General features: G+C 39.1%; 1 protein-coding gene across 1 annotated transcript; it reads left to right on the top strand.

The window, feature by feature from the left end:
- Positions 1-1,679: 1,679 nt before the first annotated feature.
- On the top strand, positions 1,680-18,964 carry LOC121528503 (monoacylglycerol lipase abhd6-B-like). Its single transcript, XM_041815995.1, has 9 exons — positions 1,680-1,777; positions 8,848-8,961; positions 12,781-12,940; positions 14,312-14,425; positions 14,715-14,847; positions 14,934-15,091; positions 16,626-16,680; positions 17,609-17,709; positions 18,277-18,964. The coding sequence occupies exons 2-9, from the start codon at positions 8,858-8,860 to the stop codon at positions 18,454-18,456; spliced, it is 1,005 nt and encodes a 334-aa protein (XP_041671929.1). The 5' UTR covers positions 1,680-1,777; positions 8,848-8,857; the 3' UTR covers positions 18,457-18,964.
- Positions 18,965-19,691: the final 727 nt, after the last annotated feature.

The raw sequence follows: 19,691 nt of genomic DNA, 5'->3' as shown, positions 1-19,691 counted from the left end.
AAGAGGAGAGGGACCATCCAGCTTATTGTCCTGGCTCAGTTCTAAAGCCTGCATCTCTGATGGTATGGGGTTCCATTAGTGCCTATGGTGTGGACAGCTTGCAGATCTAGAAAGGAACTATCAATGCTGAAAAGTAGAGAGAGGTTTTAGAGCAATATATATAGTATATGGTCTCCTCACTTCCCAGGGTTTACAGATTGTTTAAAGAAGAGAGGGATGCTACACATCCCTACTTCCGTTACAGCCACACTCCAAAATGAGAACATATTCCATTGACACAAGGATCAATTAAGACACTTGAATCCTGATGCAGATTAGGGTCGTGGCTCGATGTGTTTCAGGATCTTTATCTTTTGAATTTTGCAAACACGTCCCTTCCACTTCTTGAGGAATGTGTAAATCACTGATCATCAACTGGCAGCCCGAGGGCCAAATCAGGCCCCCCAAAGTTTTCTGTCCAGCCCCCAGAGGATCATTAAACTCAGAAAAGGAGGAAAAGATGTTCTGGTTTTATGAGTGTCTTTTGGCTTCAAATGTCTGGAGCTGTTTAATCCATCCCAAGAACAATTACTATTGAAATAGTTTTAGAATTATCTGATTTTGATCTGTTTTAATAGAAGTTCACTCGTCAGTCATTATTAGTAAATATATTTTAAAAAATGGGTTAGGACTGGCAGAAATGTTGCAAAAATGGCCAGAGTAAGTGAAGAAAAGGGGTTAGAGAGTGGCAAAATGGGTTGTGTAGAGACACAAAGGGGCAGAAATGTGCAGGAAAAGCGGTTAAAATGGGGCAAAAAAATTGTAAAAGAGGAAAAAAGGGGCAAAAATAAAAAAAAAAAGAGTTATTAGTGGCAAAAGAGTTGCAAAAAAGTAATGAAAAGGGGTTCAAAAGTGGCAAAAATTGGTACAAGAGTGGCACAAAGGGGATAAAACACGCAGATAAAGTGTTTAAAAGGGGTTAGTGAACAGAAAAATGGCAAAAAGCATCAAAAATGTTGCAAAAATAGCCTGGCAAAGGAGTTAAAGAGTGGCACACAGGAAGAGCAATTGGCAGGAAAGTTGCAAAAGAGGGTTAAAGAGTGTCAAAATGGGCAAAAGTGGCAAAAAATGTTTTAAAAGGGGGCAGAAACGATCAAACATTAGTTGAGGGGCAGAAAATGTTGCAGAAATGGCCAAATGAAGTAATGAAAAGGGGTTAAAAGTGTCTTAAATTAATCAGTATTAGTGCTTAATCACAACTGGGGAGGGTCGATTATTTGGGATTTTCTGGGGCCCAGACAGTTCTGTGGACTGGCCTGTCTCTCTGTGGCCTGCTGCATTATAGATTATAGGGATAGAGCTCAAAAGTAATGCCTAAAAATGACCTGCGTTTTGAAAAGAAATGCAAATAATTACAAAATAATATTTTAATCAGACTGAAATATTTATTTAATGTTTGTGTATTTGAAAGTCCGGCCCCCAGAGTCTCTGTCCAGACTAAATCTGGCCCTTGTGCAGACGTACTTGATGACCCTTGGTGTAAATGGTCTACCTGCCCTGGTGGAGGGTCAGTATTTTCTGAGGTGCTCGCCGCCCTCGTGCGGAGGCGCTGCGCATCGATTAAACTTTCACACACATAAATATCCCACAGTCATGAACGCCGCATGCGGGTTCCTGTGATTGTACTTTCCCTTTAAGTGGTGTTCAAAGACTGTTGTGTAATTTGGGTGAGAGAGGAGGAGGAGGAGGAGGAGGAGGAAGGCAGCTTTCTGTGACAGACCGAAGAGGACTCGCACAGGTAGGTTATACTCCTCTATATCTGATTATTAACGAGTCATAATGAAGAATAAGGATCATGTTTAACACCTGGCTCTGTTATCAGTCAGTCTAACCTTCACTGTCGTTATTCTGGGCATGTTTCAGAGGAGATGTTTTACGTTATAACCAGGAAGCATGTGCATCTGACGTTTATTTCTCTATCTGCTGTTTTAAAGTTGCTCTGTTTGCTCAGGTTTATCTTTAAATATAAAAATATAAATTCAAAAACTAACTGTAAAGAGGAAGTTCCGTTCCCTGCATCTTTCACGTGCCTCCTGGTTCCTCCTCGCGCCTCACTGTGATAATTGACTTTATGTAACACAGCTACAACTCCAACTAAAGGTCTGTTTACTCACCTTTACCCTCATTTAACAGTAAACTGTCTGATCGAAGCTTATTTAAACACACATCTGTAAATAATGAATCAGTTTTTCTTTATCTATCTTCTGCCTTTTTATATATGTTTCTATTTCACTTATTTGCTGTTTAAATTCTGTTAGACTGAGACTGCAGTTTTAAATACAATTAACCAATAGATTATTAAATTAATAAATGCAAAGTTTTACCTGTCTCTATGGAGACATCCAGCAGTGTAAGGTGATATTTAGATCATTAATAAATTAAACTGGGTCTATACCAGCTGTTAAAGCATTAAAGAACATTAGTGCATCGAAAACAAGCATATTAACCAATCATTTAGGTTCTTATGCTGCTCACGACAGATATGTTTAGTAAATTATTATTCTGTGTTTTAAAATAATACTCTAAAAAAGCAATGCAGGAGTTTACTAAAGAGTTTCTGTTTGTTATTTAAAAAAAAAAACAAATCAATAATCCAAGAACTGACCCTTTAAATGTAGGATCAGCATGGCATTATATTTATATAAATCTTGGTAGAAAGTATTCATCTTAGACAGGGGTGTCCAAACTATGGCCCTGGGACCGAATGCAGACCTATTTCAATTGGCTTGCAGCAAATTCTAGAGATAAGATGAAATATTAAAACCTGAAGCCTGTGATTAACTGTATTGTTTTTCATGTTTTCAGCACAAGACAGTGCTACCATGTTAAATCTGTAAACAAACATTCTGACAAGGAGATATCTTGATTAACGATGTCCTGATGTAACCTTGCAAAGCAGATGCATACACCTGTTTCCTTGTTTCTCACTGGTGAATCCATCTTGCAAAGCTCCCGTCTGAACCATTGAGGCCCAGTTAGAAAGTGACTAGACGAATCAGTGACGAGGGCATCAAGAGGCTGGTACAGTTATGGCGGAAGAGCTTAGCATAGATGCTTCTAAAGCACCAGTTTTATCAGAACTTGACGACATTTTCTTCACCAAAAGAAGAACAAAGAACAGCAGTGAGTTGTTTTCTTTTCAAAAGCGTGAAAAGTCGTGTACTGACATGTCTACGGTCGCCATGGTTCACGTCATTCTTCGGTAGCTGCACACACGCACCTAGGTTGCAGCTATGTCACGTGTTTTATTGCTCTGATTGGCTGGTAAAGATGTGACAGACAGAACATTAATCCAATCACACTCAAGGTTTTTTTCAAAGCCTCTGCCCTTTACCAAACGCTTAGTATTGAAGGTTTTCCAGATGGATGTGTGAAATAAATCCATCTGGCGTGTCAGGTTAGTCCTGATGGATTATCACAGCAAAACGCAGCACCAACAACTTTTCAGGGGCAGTGCCAGCAGTAGATAGGGTTAAATAGGGACCCCTGATATCTGATTGACTCCCCAAAATCCTGAACATGGCTGTCTGTTTGCCCAGTCAGCCATTAACCAGCCATTTGGGCATACTCAGTTATTAAGCATGTATTAACTTACACTTGATTAGTTTTACTAACTTTAAAATCATTAGGACAAAAAATATAAAAGTGGCCCCACCATCCTAATATGTTTCTGTTTGTGGCCCTCTGTGGAAAAAGTTTGGACACCCCTGATCTTCGAGAAGGAAAATTTGAGCAAAATATTCACAACTAATTATCTTCTTTGCTCATTTATATTTTACCAGTTTGGCCTGGACTAATGAGGACAAAAATATCCACTTCTAAAAACATTCATGAAAATAAGAACAAACACAGTCTTTGATTGTTATTAATCTCTCTTTCTGCATTCAATCTCAGATACAAACATTCATGAAAAAAGGAGAGCCACCTGGACTATCTTCAGGCACGCTCTCTAACAGCCAAGAATTAAGTTAAAACGCCTTTATTAGCTCAGGGCATTGCTGTTAAAATCTATAAAATTCACAGAGCATGCCAACCGGTTCTTCTTACACCGGGTCTTCATCAGGGCGTGATTAAACTAGGGCTGAACAATTTGAAAAAATAATCTTATTGCGATTTTTTTCCCCCAATATTGCGTTTGAGATTTAATATGTGATTATTTTAGGTTCCTCATGTTACGTGTTGTTCAACAACATAAGCATGAAATTCTTCTATTTTATAACAATCACAGTATTAGGTAAGTTAAAATAGGGATAAAGTATTTGCCAAAAAAGTCTTATTGCAGTTTAGGCTTGTATAGCAAATTTGATATCAGTTTTATCATTTTCATGTTATTCTTTTTTTGATGAAGAAAAACAAATACATGAACAAGAAGTGGGATTTTTGTAATAAAAATAGAAGAGATGCTTGAAAGTTTGCATAGTGTGTAGAACATAAAATAGGAAAAAAGATTGTATCAAACTGGTATTTTGACATATTTCAGGTTAAAGAAATATTGACACAACATCAGCATACGATACAATAGCTTTCAGATTGCATAAAAACCCAAATAATTCATGTGAACAAAACTAAATCAGCCAATCAATCCTTATTTGTATAGCCCTTTTCATATGAAACACAAAGTGCTTTACAAACAAACAAAATAGCAAAGAAAAACACATGACTTCACCCTACCCACCCCTCCCTACCCAGCCATTTTCCCACCACATCCCTGTCCCCTCTTCCCTGTAATCCAAACACACATTGCAAGTATTTCATAAAGCGCTTTAAGTAGACTAGAAAGGCACTATACAAGCTCAGGTCCATTTACCAAGTCCATTTTATATCATGAGTAAGGGATTCTTTAAAAACAGGAACCTACGTACTGAGGAAATGCCATCTTAATATTTAAAATGAGGAAACACTGGAGGTCAGGTTAAAATGTAAAAACAAAGTAACATAAAATGAAATTTAAATAATAATAATAACGAATTAAAATGAAATGTGAACAGAACATAAATTTGCTAAAAAAAGAATAAAAACACTAAAAAATAGCTTAATAAAACTGTATAAAATAAGTCTAAAACACATAAAGAAAACTTTGTAAATTATGATAAGAGGATAAACTACCAAATAACCATCCTGCCATTAAAAAATAGAAAGAGATTAATGCAAAAACACCAAAAATGTTAAGATGATGATATAAAATGTAGTGAATGGCCGGACAAAAAAAAAAAAACAATTCCATATTCATTTATGCCCATGTCCGTCACAGGTTGTGCAGTATGTCAGTATGTCGCTGCTGCCAGAAGTTTTTTATTTACATGATAAAAAAATGACAGATAGATTTGCTGTTGCTTCAGGATGTAATGTGTGTTTGGATTAATCTCTGTGTATTTAGTGGGACTGAGACCAGAACATATGTACCTACTGGGACATTAAAGTCTGTCTTATTTTATTTTAGAGTCATTCTGAAATTCCATTGTTTTTACATTCAAAACAGTTTTTCTTTCTTTGAATTTTTGTGCTGTATTAATCTTAGGGTGATTGACTTCCCATTTAAAAACAGACCTGTTTATTTTATTAATAAGGAACTTTGGGTGGATTCAGGATAATGACATGAATTTAACCACAGAAATTCTTGTTATAAATCATAAAGGAAATGAGGGACTGTAAAACCTTTAATGTTTTATAACACAAGGTTCAGATGACTTCTGACTCGTCCACTGAGCTGTTTGTGAGTTTCTAAAGTAAAATGAGACATCCGGAGCAGTGGTGGAATTATTTTACATCACTGTGGCTGCAGGGAGATGCTAATGTAGCTTAACCAATGTGCGTGAAAGGGAAAATAAAGCATGTGAGTTTCTAATTATGGACCTTCGTAATGCATTAATGGTAAAATCCCTATTGAATTTTCATATGTGCATCTGCAAAAGTTAAACTGGTGTCTGGCACTGATGGGAGAGTTTCTTTCATGGTGATCGATTTCTGGTTAAAAAATACTCACCAAATACTCAAATATTCTGAATAAAGATTTCAGGAAGGCACTGCATTGATACACTTTATTGCCAAAAGTATTCACTCACCCATCCAAATAATTGAAATCAGGTGTTCCAATCACTTCCATGGCCACAGGTGTATAAAATCAAGCACCTAGGCATGCAGACTGCTTCTACAAACATTTGTGAAAGAATGACTCACTCTCAGGAGCTCAGTGAATTCCAGCGTGGTACTGTGATAGGATGCCACCTGTGCAACAAGTCCAGTGGTGAAATTTCCTCGCTCCTAAATATTCCACAGTCAACTGCCGGTGGTATTATAGCAAAGCGATTAGGAACGACAGCAACTCAGCCACCAAGTGGCAGGACATAAAATGACTGAGCGGGGTCAGCGGATGCTGAGGCTCATAGCGCACAGAGGTTGCCAACTTTCTGCAGAGTCAATCGCTACAGACCTCCAAACTTCATGTGGCCTTCAGATTAGCTCAAGAACAGTGCATAGAGAGCTTCATGGAATGGGTGTCCATGGCCAAGCAGCTGCATCCAAGCCATACATCACCAAGTGCAATGCAAAGCGTCGGATGCAGTGGTATAAAGCACGCCGCCACTGGACTCTAGAGCAGTGGAGACGAGTACTCTGGGGTAATGAATCATGCTTCTCCATCTGGCAATCTGATGGATGAGTCTGGGTTAGGCAGTTGCCAGGAGAACTGTACTTGTCTGACTGCATTGTGCCAAGTGTAAAGTTTGGTGGAGGGGGGATTATGATGTGGGGTTGTTTTTTAGGAGCTGGGCTTGGCCCCTTAGTTCCAGTGAAAGGAACTCTGAATGCTTCAGCATACCAAGAGATTTTGGACAATTCCATGCTCCCAACTTTGTGGGAACAGTTTGGGGATGGCCCCTTCCTGTTCCAGCATGACTGTGTACCAGTGCACAAAGCAAGGTCCATAAAGACATGGATGAGAGAGTTTGGTGTGGATGAACTTGACTGGCCTATACAGAGTCCTGATCTCAACCCGATAGAACACCTTTGGGATGAATTAGAGCGGAGACTGAGAACCAGGCCTTCTCGTCCAACATCAGTATGTGACCTCACAAATACGATTCTGGAAGAATGGTCCAAAATTCCCATAAACACACCCCTAAACCTTGTGGAAAGCCTTTCCAGAAGAGTTGACGCTGTTATAGCTGCAGAGGGTGGACCGACGTCATATTAAACCCTATGGATTAAAAATGGGACGTCACCTAAGTTTATATGCAAGTCAAGGCAGGTGAGCAAATAATTTTGGCAATATAGTGAATGTAGGTGATAGGAAGTGTCTTAGGCCCCCTCCTCTGTTCAGGGATGGTTTCTTGACACCTCTCTCGAACCAACTGTCTTCTTTGGTTGGATGTAGATGTTGTTGTCATCGAAAGAATGTCCTGAATCCTTAAGATGGAGGTGAACATCTGAGTCCATAAATGATCCAAACAACACCTCTACCAGAGAACAAAGGACCAAAGAACAAGTGAACCTAACAACCCGGGAAATGCCCACTTAGTCACACCCCCAGAGGAAACATCTCTGCTCATTTGCATAGCATTGGTCAGCCTATGCTATATACTCCGACTCTTCTCCAGTTACCCATAGAACTGACGAAGCCTTTTGGAGAAGATGCGAAATGTCTTCAAGAACTTGGAACCAGTACAGCTGCCACTTGATCAGCCTGGATGACGGATCCACTTGATGACAAACAAACTAGCCAGTCTATCATTTTTGTAAAGTCAGCATTATTAAATGAAACTTATAAATGTATGTTTGTCCACTTAGGGCTTCCATACATCCAATATTTTTTGTCACAACTTTAAAACATCTCCACAGCTCATGTTTGATAGTTGATCTCTCACTTTGCATTGTCCGCAGCGGTTTCAGTGCTGCTGGTGGTCTTATTCCCTTTAGTAGGTCGTACAGAGATGTCAGAGTTAATTTCAGTCAGTTTCATAAACATTTAAAACATTTAAAAGCATGAAAAAGGAGATGATCTGGTGATTAAAGAAAGCCTTTCTTTTGCTGATAGTCTTATCTTTATGAGCGGAATCAACAGACCACATAAGAAACGAGCTGATAATATCAGTTATGTGGACTGTTGAAAAACTCAGCTTACATAAAGAGGCCATCAGTGTCAGGGGTTTAAGTCATACACTTTCATAAAGTTTGGGACTAATGAAAGACATGAATCAGCACAAATATGTAAACTTTACTCCAGAAAGGGGACATGTTTTTCTCTGAAAGACTGAGACCGGCCCTTCAGAGCTTTCTGTAAAAAAAAAAAAAAAAAAAATACAACTGCTTTGAGGGCTGTTGGCTAACTATGACAGTGTCTTTGCTTTATTATTTGGCACTTTTATAAGGATGACAGTGAGGCAGAAAAGGGCCATACCTCTAGATAGAGAAAAACACATCATTAAAGAAATCAATCAGTGCCTTTTATAAAGATATAATCTAGCTCAAAGAATAGGGATACTCTAATAAATAGTCATTTTTAAACAGGTTTTGGCCTTGTTAAACCTGCTCACCACACCCCTAACATATGATATTATATAATATCATAATTTGAGGTTAGTTTTACTGCCCAAGCCCAAGACCAGCCTGACGTGGTCTGCAGCCCTAACTAGGTCTGGCATGGGTTTGCATTGGAGTGGCAGGGTCTTGTAATGAAGTATTGATATCTGTGATTTAATTTGGTCCTGTAAGTGTCGGAGGTGTCGGTACCAGATTTTGATGCCCACCTCAAGCTGTCAGAGCTCAGAAACTCAGCGTACATGAATTAAATGTGTGTTTTGTCTTTAAAAGGAGAGCAGCCATGGAGCTGGTCATGCTGTCAGGAGGTGTTCTGGTTGTTCCTGTCCTCGCCTTCATCACCTCCTTCCTGTTCTGGCCTGGGGCACTGTTAAGAGTCTACAACTGGTGAGAGAAAAGTACACATTCATACTGCAACATCAAAGTGGTAAAGTGTTTTAAAAACCCTGGTAATACCTCAGATTGTGTATAAAACCTGAATAAGTAGCACTTAGATTTAGGATAAGGACTCAGTGGAGAGACCCCTAACCCAAATAAGGTCCATATGAAGAACTGATAAGTTACATAACCTACCTCATGGCCCTTTGCTACCACACAGACTATATCACCGTCTGCAGCCGACCCAGGCAGCATGCATGAAACTGCAGGTAGTGACAGCAGTGATACTACCACCCACCAGGAGAACCATCCCTTCTGCTAGTGGAGACTAGCAGCACGGGCTCTTACTGTGACCAGTCATATAGTCATCAGCTTGATATGAAATACAACATGATTAATCAGTGGATATGAAGCGCTGTAGCATCGGCTTTGCAGTTTTAAATATATTCAAACATTCAAGTGAAAGTTAGACAGCATAATTAGATGAAAAGGGTTAGTTATCATACAAAACCAGCATTCAAAGGTCTGAAAGAGTTGGCTAAGCTCATTCAGTCGTCGTTTTAATGAAATATTTCTCCAAACATGCTCCATTTCTGGCAGATTATCCTCTTCACTTTTTGTTGATATGCAGCATTAGTCCTGTTTTTGTCTAAGTTATTCTCTAACCACATATTCCAAACTACTGAATGGAGAAAAAGGAACAAAATTATCCTCTCCTTGTGGTAGTTTCTATGAGGATTCTTTCAATTAGTAAAGGAGTGCACTTCCTTGGAGGTGCCATCTATATGTTACAGAATCGTGGACATCAGCAACATGCACATGTGGAAACGAGGTAGTGAATCAGTTTGTACAAAGAACAATCTTAAATCAGCCCTTCGTATTATTTAGATAGACATTTCTTAGTCATTGTAAAGTCTGAATCACTAATTTAAAGTCTGTTTTAATGCAACATGATGTACATGTTGATTATCGTCATCATAAGCTTTGCTTTAGTGTTTTTTGTCTACAAAAATAGAATGGAAAAATGTTCACAAGCAACCTTTTTTCATGAAAAAGACAACGAGAAGCTTTATTTTAAAAACTGTGCTGAATAGTATTTTCAGTTTTTATGACAAGATGAGACTATAATGCAAGGGACTGTCAGACACTTAAAATCCATTATATTTCTCCACTGACTGTAAAATCTGTCAAAACACAAGCAGAGAGGAATGAGGAGGAGCGTGCATGTGTGGAGCAGTGGGACAGACAGCAGGAGTGGATAGGGATGTGTCATCTCTTTTGTTTATTGGGTTGGTATCTACATAAAACTCAACAAAAATGTGGTCGGCCTACCTTAGGTTCAAAAAGCTTGTCATCCAGATTCAGAACAATGTTGTGCAGTTATTCTCCTCATCCAGTGTTTAACAAATCTGTCGTAAATCCCAAATGAGTAGAAATTCCCAATTGCTAAACAGTAATCTTTGTTTATATAATCTTTGTTCATTTTTTCCTAAGTAGTCGAGATAATTGTCCCTTAATAGGATTTTTCAATTCTCAACAATTTTATTGTAATCTGGATCCTATTCAACAAAATTATCAATGATGGCCAAGGTATTTTTTGCAAAACATCTTAAAATTCCAATCAAATTATTATTAAAACAGAGTTTGAAAACACTCAACAGTTTCCAAAGGATTAAAAACAGAAATCTGTTCTAATTCTTTGCATAAGGAGGTAATTTTCCTCAAATCATAGCTGTTTCAGTTAAAAACATTTTTCCGGATTTAGTTCCATGTTAACACCGAAGACCTTCTTCGACATCACAACTCTCTCATCTATTGAACTTTTAAGTCTTTGTATAGATTCTGCCTGTATTTCCTTTAAGGAATTCCTCCCAGAGCTGCAGTTTAGAGCTAAACTGCCCTCTGTCCATTCTCATCGAGCTTCCTTTTAAGGATGCTCCTCAGGTTCTCACTAGGGTTAAAGGTCAGGGAATGATAGGGCCACACCGTGATCTTTTCTCCCTTTATGCCAATAGCTGCCGATGCCTCAGTTGGATTTAATACAACATGGGATGATAGAAAATGGGTAGTTAGGAACTCCTTATATTTTGCTGAGCTCATTTTGTCACCTTCGGGCACCTTAAACGGGTCTACCAACTCACTTCCTGTGATTCCAGCCCCAAAACATGACTCCACCATTTCCTCGCTGACATTACAGCCTTGTTGGGACATGGCGGCCATCCACCAACCATCCAGAACTACAGCCATCTGGACCATCCAGTGTAGCACGGCATTTATCAGTGAATTAAACTGTTTGATCATTAGTCACTTTATATTTCTGAGCCCGCTAAAATAATTTCTCCTTGTGGGAACTGGTTAAGGGTGGCTGAAATACAGCTTTATGCACATCCTCAAGCCTCTGGAGGATCCTGCATCCAGAGGTTCTTGGGACGCCAGATGCACCAGCAGCTTCAAATACCCGTTTGCTGTGGTTTGTCCTCTACTGTGCTCAGAGGTTTAAAAAACAACCCTAGAGGACTTCAGAGGATGCTGACTCATTTGAGTCTTTTTTGGTTGAATATTTAGAGTTTACTTCTTTCTTTGCCTTCATTTTCCAGAAATTAAAAACAGATTGAGCTCTGTTAGGAAACATATTATCTGATCTTCATCTCATCTCTAGTTTAAAAATGCCTCTGTGGCTAAGATGATGACCAACACAATGGAGCAAAAACATGAAAAGATAGTTTCATACATGATGACTCTATGCAACAGCTACGGCCTGTTGCTGGGATCAGTCATCAACAGACATAAAAAAGTGTTTCATGTAGAATTATCTTATTAAGAAAGCATGAACATCCTGTGATGAATTACTCACACTAGAGATAAACTGCAAACCTGAATGCTAATCCAACAGTTCAATGATGATGAGGATTGAATGAATACTTTAAGAATGTTTTAAATATTGAAATATATCATTTTTATTAACATACGGTCCAGATTTGTTTAAATCAAATTAACTCAGTAACTAACAACAGATTTTCTGGCAGTTGAACCAAAGATTGTGTTTGAGTTGTGTTCTTTGGTACTGTGCTATATAAAAACTGTTTCTACCTTTAAATTGTGTTTTTAGATAATCTCAAAGTCGTGTTTTTGTACCAGTCATGCATTTATCTGTGCACTGTGAAGACTTTTATTGTGAAGTGCTGATAGCGTGACCTTGTCTGCTGGACTTTGTCTCAGATGTAAAAGAAATCTTGCATGTTGGCCTCTCTGCAGTTTCTGATGGCTGTTACTCACGCTCACAGATGCACATGAAATGCTGAGTCAGAGGCATATAATAGTGTATTTGTCCAAAGCTTTGTGCATGAAAATCTCAAATTTGTAAAAGTCTGTAAATGTTAAAATTTAGCAACATAAAAAAGGCGTGTTATGTCCATGAACTGATTCACATTAACTTTTAATGAGGGGTACAACTGGAACTCTGTGAGTCCAAGCAGACTGTCTGACACGGATATTTATATTTTAAGAAGATAAATCACTGCTGAACATAAGATATATTTTTAGCTGTTAGTGCTGCTGCTCTATGGAGGTTAAAGTGATAATAGAAAAAGGAAATTACCCAATGTCGGGTACCAAAAACAACAACTATAGAAAAGAGTCTTATAAGAGTTAAACTACAAGTCACACTGGTGCAGATGAACTTATTTCAGCCAAGCACTCTCTGATAAGAGTTTAGGCTAAAAGGATTGTGATGTTTACATTTTTAGCTTTAAATATTTTAACATATTGCAGTATGAGCTGACAGGTCCATGTGATAACTGAGTGTGCTTCTGCTGTTTTCCTCCACAGGTACTGGCGACACAAGATCGGGCTGGTGATCCGATACTCTCACAGTGGAAGCTATCGCTTCTGTTATTCCAGCAGAGGGAAGCCAGGGGGCGCCACGCCATCACTGCTGCTGCTGCATGGCTTCTCAGCCACTAAAGACATGTGGCTGCCCCTCATTAGGGTAAATTTTACACGTAGAAAAAGGTCCTACTTCTTGCCTAAACACTAAATATAGATATACAGAAAAAGGAAGATAAGAGGAAGGATGGTCAACAATTTAAATCTCCAATGAGTGGAATTTTTTCACTGAAATCCTCTACATAAGTTAAAAAATGGCTTCTCCTATGTTAGGAGAAGTCATATTCTTATATGTTAGGCCTGAGAAACCAAGGGTCAAGAACTCTGTTCAGTCCAAAGGATTATTTCCTTCTAAACATTTACTCAAACTTCAACGCCTAAACAAGTTTGGAAACTCCCCAAACTCGGCAGGCACATCAGGCCTGGTGAAAAATGTGATATTTTTTTGTGTTCATTAGGGAAATTGGCTTAACAGTGCCCCCTAACATCTTTCAAAGTTGCAGTGCCTGGAGTGATTTCACCTAGAAAGAGAAATTTTGGTAGACATACCCAGAATCCTAACACCTAAAAAAAAAAAACTATTGTCGTCATGGTCAATTCCCAACTACAAGTCAGCTATTTTTGAAAATCTAGCAAAATTTAGTGGGAATTTTTGGCCATTTCCTCAGCTCGTTTTGGGATAATCTCCTCATAAGGTGTTACACACTAGATAGATTTTTTATTGCCAAAACAGACCTTAATGATGAAACACTGATTGCTTTTGCACAAAACTTCAAAGGAAAAGGCTGTGGTGAGCCCTCATATATGGCTCAAAATGGTATTTTGCGAGTGAACAGGGAGTAGTTTTTATCTCAGACGGGCAGATGTAACCCAGTTTTATGTGGATGACAAGGGTGCTAAGGATTTACCGCAGGATCCAATTTGCCACAACCCAGGGTTTGTGGAAAGGAGCAGAGTCGAGCTCAACACATGTCAACACGTGTCACTTGGCATCCTTTTTGTCCGGGTGTTTTCACTCCTGGTTGTACGCCCAAAGACCACTGGGAGTTTTTGTGCCCTTAGGACATTCACAGACCACAGGCAAACCTACTACCCACACGGACAGTACACCAGACTGTGCCACATCCACCCTGTATGGTGTGGACTTTGTTATGTTTTCAGCAGATTATTTTCCTGTGCCCCTGGTGAGGTGAAGGACATCCAGAGCAAGACCTGGGTTGTGTTAACCATCCTTCCTGCCCAATGGTGCCCACAAGCGGCTTACTCACCACATCTACACCTCCATTTATTTTTTGTATTTAAGAGTATAATGTGTATTAACTACCCATAAAGCTCAGTCTATTTGCCTTCTATCATGTGCAGACTTAATTTATTTTTGATCTGAATAAATTCTGAACCTAAAACAAGCTCAGAATTTGTCAGAATGTGACGTTAATCTTGTTTTTAAGTTGGATGTGTTTGTTTTCTCCTCCAGTTTCTCCCTAAAGAGCAGCACGTGATATGTGTGGACATGCCGGGTCATGAAGGAACAAGCCGGACCGGAGCGGAGGACTACAGCATCCAGGGCCAGGTCCGCCGAATACACCAGGTCAGTGCTGATGGAGGCGGTGGTAAACTTTCCCAGACAGAAACATTTTCTTGATTATTTACATCCTCTGGGCTAAATTTGTAGTTTTTCTCTGAATCAAGGACAGTAAACTTAACAATGAGTGAAACATTTCTGGAAAATATGGAGTAAATGTAAAATAACCTGCACACCTTAAAGCAAAGTGAGATTACCAGGCTTAGAACAACATTAAAGCAACTCTTCAATTAAAGATGTTGAATTGAAGCATTAAAAGTTTTGATACCGTCATCGTTTTTCATTTTCTGTGCAGTTTGTTCAGAGTATCGGTCTGGATAAAACACCCTTCCACCTGGTTGGGACATCAATGGGAGGAAACGTCGCTGGAGTTTACGCCGCTCAGCACCCTGATGTCCTGTGCAGCGTCACCTTGATGTGCCCGGCAGGTGAACCCAGCAGACATGAGATCTCAGTGAAGTCTGATACCTTAACAAGAGTAACAGATCCTCCTCCTCTCCTCTGTGTGCTGCAGGTCTGGTTTATCCCACAGAGTCTCAGTTCATCAGCCGTCTGAGGGAGCTGGAGAAAAGTGAGCAGGAGGAGTCGATCCCTCTGATCCCTTCCACGACCAAGGAGCTCGAAGACATGCTGAGACTCTGCTGCTACTCCCCGGTCAACCTCCCCAAACAGGTACAGGGCTGTGAAAAGTATCGGCCCCTTGATTTTTTTTTTTTTGTGCATATTTGTCACACTTAAATGTTTCAGAACATCAAACTAATATTAGACAAAGATAAACTGAGTAAATACAAAATGCACTTTTTAAATGATGATTTTATTTATTAAAAGAAAAGCCCCTCAAACCTACCTGCTCCTGTGAGAAAAAGTTATCACCCCCTAAACCTATTAACTGCTTTTTCCACCCTTGGTGGCAACAGCTGCAAGCGTCTGATAACTGTCAATAAGTCTTTCACATCTTTGTGAATAAATGTCGGCCCACTCCTCTTTGCAGTCAGATTTAAGCCCAAACTCTGACAAAACCTTCAGCTTGGATTTTAAGCCGTTCAGAAGTGGACTTGCTGGTCAGTTTGGGATCATTGTCCCGCTGCATTACCCACGTGAGCCACCACCATGTTTAACTGTAGTTTGATGTTCATTTGATGAAATGCTGTGTTAGTTTTACTCCAGATGTAACTTCCATTAAAGTTCCCACCAGCAAGTATTTTCCTAAAAGTCTTGGGGATCATCAGAAGGTTTTTAGTCAAATATGAGACGAGCTTTTGTGTTCATTTTGGTCAGCAGTGGTTTTGTCCTCCCATGATGCCATTTTTGCCCAGTCTCTTTCTTATTGTTGAATTATGTCCGCCGACCTTAGTGAGGCCTGCAGGCCTTTAGATGTGGTTCTGGGTTCCTTTGGGGCCTCCTGGATGAGTTGGCTTTGCAGTCTTGGAGTCATTTTGGTAGGCCGACAGCTCCTGGGAAGGTTCACCACTGTTCCAAGTTTTCTCCATTTGTGGATAATGGCTCTCACTATGGTTGGCTGGAGTCCCAAAGCCTTGGAAATGGCTTTTAATTCTTTCCAGACTGATCAATGTCAGTGGCTTTGTTTGTCATCTGTTCTTGAATTCCTTTAAATGGCTTCATGATGTGTTGCTTTTTGAGATCTTTTAGCCTGCTTCACTTAAAGTGATTTCTGGGTTCAACAGGCCTGGCAGTAATCAGGCCTGGGTGAGGCTAGTGAGGTTGATCTCAGCTTTCCAAAAAATGTGGTTGATCACTGTTAATTCATGCATTTATTTTGTGGCATGACCTCAGGTCGTTAATATTCGGCTAAATTTTAAGCAATTCTGCGAAGAAGAGTGGGCCAAAATTCCTCCACGGTGACGTGAAAGACTCATTACCAATTATCAAGAATGCTTGTTTGCAGTTGTTGCCACTAAGGGTGGAAAAAAGCATGTATTAGTGTAGAGGGGCCAATGACTTTCTCACATAGAGCCAGGTAGGTTTGGGTGGATGTTTTTCCCCTTAATAAATGAAATCATTTAAAAACTGCATTTTGTATTTACCCATGCTAAGTGTGACAAATATGCACAAAAACAAGAGATCAGGAAGGAGGCAAATACTCCTTTCAGCACAGTCTTAGGAACAACAGGGACCCTTTAAGCTGCAGTTGCTGCTGCGAGTTTAAGAAAACACCAGTGAAATAGTGTCTGATGTGTTTTTTCAGCTCCTACGGGGTCTCCTTGACAACAGGATCCCCAACAACGGTTTCTATAAAGAAGGTTAGTCCTCATATCTATCTTCAAAGCTCAGACCTTTTTTTTTTTTTGGGGACTCTTTTTCAAAATCACCTTGAACCTTTCTTGTGTTCTGAGCTGCTCCTGTTTTTATCTTTGCACTTCAATCTTATTTATGTGTTGTCATCATAATAATGCACATTTTTGCAGCACTTATTCAAACAATTGAAACAAAGCTGTTCTAGTTTTTAGGCTGAAAAAAAGCAATAATTTACATTGTACCTAAACCATGACAGTAAAAATAATTCTGATCCAGTGTTAATTTTTGCAGCTATTTTTTATTTTAGTCTTATTTTAAGTCCTTACATGAAAGGCATTTTAGTTTTAGTCTAGTTTTAGTCGACGAAAACTCAAAACATTTTAGTCTAGTTTTAGTCCATAAAAAGTCTTCACATTTTAGTCTTTACTTTAAATCCAAGCATTTATTTTCTGCCTTAATCTGGTACCAAATCATGGTAATGTGTTCTGTGCCAAACCTGGGGTCCCTGCTTTCTACAGCTAAGAGGCAGAATAGATACAGATGCATTGTTTTTTGAAAAATTTACCCACAGTGGAGAAATATCACTGATTTTGAATGTCTGACGAAAACTACATAACATTTTAGTTTAGTTTTAGTTATCTCGACGAAAACTAAACTTACTTTTCGTCAGTTTAAGTCATTACAGATCTATTTTTGTTAGTCTTAGTCTAGTTTTTGTCATAGGAAAAAAAGGCTGATGAAGAGCATTTTTAGTCATAGTTTTAGTTGACGAAAGCATCACTGTCCTGCCCGGCCTCTTTTCAAACACCAGTTTTAAGAAATAGCAGCAAATACTAGGAATGTTGTTTTTTAAACAGCCTAAATGTTCCTGGCTGTGCTTACAGAATGCTTTAATATTTCCTCTGTCTGTGTGTGCATTTTTGTGTTTTTCAGTTTTCATGGAGATCGTCGGGGAGAAGTCTCGTCATTCACTGCAGGAAAACCTGCACCTGATCAAAACACCCACACAGGTCATCTGGGGGAAAGAAGACCAGGTAAATGAATCTTAAGTCCTTTTCACACCTGCAGCACTTCAGGGAAACCTACCCAGAAAATTTCCTATTGTGCTTGTTCATATTTGTCCCTCGCATCAGGACGTTTTTCTGCAGTTCACCTGTCAGTCAGTGGAGGGGGGTTGGGAGAGGAAAGATACAAGGAGGTTGGCATGGGGATTTAAGAGTGAAGTCTTATATTTGTTAATTAACTATTGCAGGTACAGATACATGTGATATATGTATAATTTCAAGACTGCTGCATGGAAGCGCAGCTAATAATTTCCTCTTAAATCCATCCCCATTGTCACTTCTCAAATATCCAGTCAGATTTTAGATAAAGGTAACAAATGGAGAGCTGAAGCTTTGGTAAATGTTTTTAACTAACTGCTGATAAAATCAGAACACACAAAAAGTGGCCAGTTGCTCCTGGAAGCAAAGGCCTCTTAAGACAGTTGCTGGAAGGTTGATTTAAAAATGGGCATAACACCAAGTAGTGTCAGCAGATCATCATGACATCACCAAAACCCCCATGCTTACTAATCTGTCTATTCTTTCTCTTCTCCTCAGGTGGTCGACGCGTCCGGGGCAGCGGTGCTGAAGGCGGCGCTGCCAGACTGTCAGGTGGAGGTGATAGAAAACTGTGGTCACTCTGTGGCGTTGGAGCGTCCCAGGAAAGCTGCTAATCTCATCATGAACTACCTAACTGCACGGGAAGTCAGCACTGAAAACACCAAGAAACTTTCCTGAAGAAAAGCCTTGAACTTAAATGTTGATCTCTAACCTCACAAAGGAGGACACAATGACAATGAAGGTTATGATGAAGATGAAGAAGTGAAGTTAATTGTTAAATTTATTATTTTTAAGTTTGATATGTGAGTTTTCTGTGCCAGCATGCACTTCTGTAATAGTTGAAATTAACACAAAGCAAAGCGAGGCTGACTGTCAAACTACGCTGCAGTTTTTACACTCACTCAAACATAGGCATGCACCGGCACTAACACAGGAGGCTGTCTAAGAAGTTTCATGAAAACATTCCATGTTTTGATTTTGCACTTTTCATACTTTTCAGACCATTATTTTCATCCTTTATTTTTTGTGAATGTCATGTTTGTTTGTGAGTCTTATGTATGCGTTGAAATGTTTAATTTCATATAAACATTCAGTTGTATTTAAGTTGTATGAGATTATTTCATGATTCCAGCACCAGACCAGAGTGTTTATTCGTGGACTGCAAAAATAAATCTTTAAACAATGATTTATTGAAACTTCTGCTCTGATCTGTGTGGACATTTATACGCAACCAGACCGCTAGGGGGCAATTTATCATCAGATTATCGTTTAGAACGCCAAAGAGTTGAACATGTAGTGAAGATGTACCCCTCTGCCACAAAAACAGTTGTCTATCCTCTGCCGTGCATCGTGGGAAAACTTGGCAATTTTGCTTGATCACATTTCCAAAAATGTACATTAATAACTGTGTAGGTTAAGATTAACTTGATGCACTAAATTATGGGTGAAATTTTGATTACTATTATTGTTTAGTTGTCCTAATAATGATCATAAACTCGAGACATTTAAATGCGTCGTTTCAGTGAACACATAAGTACATAAGCAGTGCACTGATAAATTATACATTTTACTATATACGATGGCAGTTAAAAACGTTTACAGAACTCTCATTGTTATGAATCTAGAAAAAAAAGCTAAGTTAAACACCACAAATTGCACTTTGAAATTTAAAGTTTTCACGAAAAGTGTTAACAGGTTATTGAGTGAATTTATGGTTGAACACGTACGTTTATGAATGGAATTTATATTGTTGAGCTGTACAGTCATCATTATATAGTTATTGTGTAATCAAATGCCGACCCATGTTTGGAAATACGATCGTGAACGTTATGACTGGAAACCTTTTCGGTGGACCTCCGTCCATGGGACTCTGATGTAAAGACAGAGTGATCCATCGTTTATGGAAACCATCT

The sequence above is a fragment of the Cheilinus undulatus genome, linkage group 3 (assembly GCF_018320785.1).
Source record: "Cheilinus undulatus linkage group 3, ASM1832078v1, whole genome shotgun sequence".
NCBI classification, from domain to species: domain Eukaryota; kingdom Metazoa; phylum Chordata; class Actinopteri; order Labriformes; family Labridae; genus Cheilinus; species Cheilinus undulatus.
The sequence above is the reverse complement of the archived record's forward strand: the minus strand, read 5'-3'. Positions and strand labels throughout refer to the sequence as shown.

Coding starts and splice junctions, on each gene's coding strand:
- LOC121528503 (XM_041815995.1), top strand. CDS start 8,858: ATGGAGCTGGTCATGCTGTCAGGAGGTGTTCTGGTTGTTCCTGTCCTC. Junction 14,848..14,933: donor CACCTTGATGTGCCCGGCAG/GTGAACCCAGCA, acceptor TGTGTGCTGCAG/GTCTGGTTTATCCCACAGAG. Junction 16,681..17,608: donor CAACGGTTTCTATAAAGAAG/GTTAGTCCTCAT, acceptor TGTGTTTTTCAG/TTTTCATGGAGATCGTCGGG.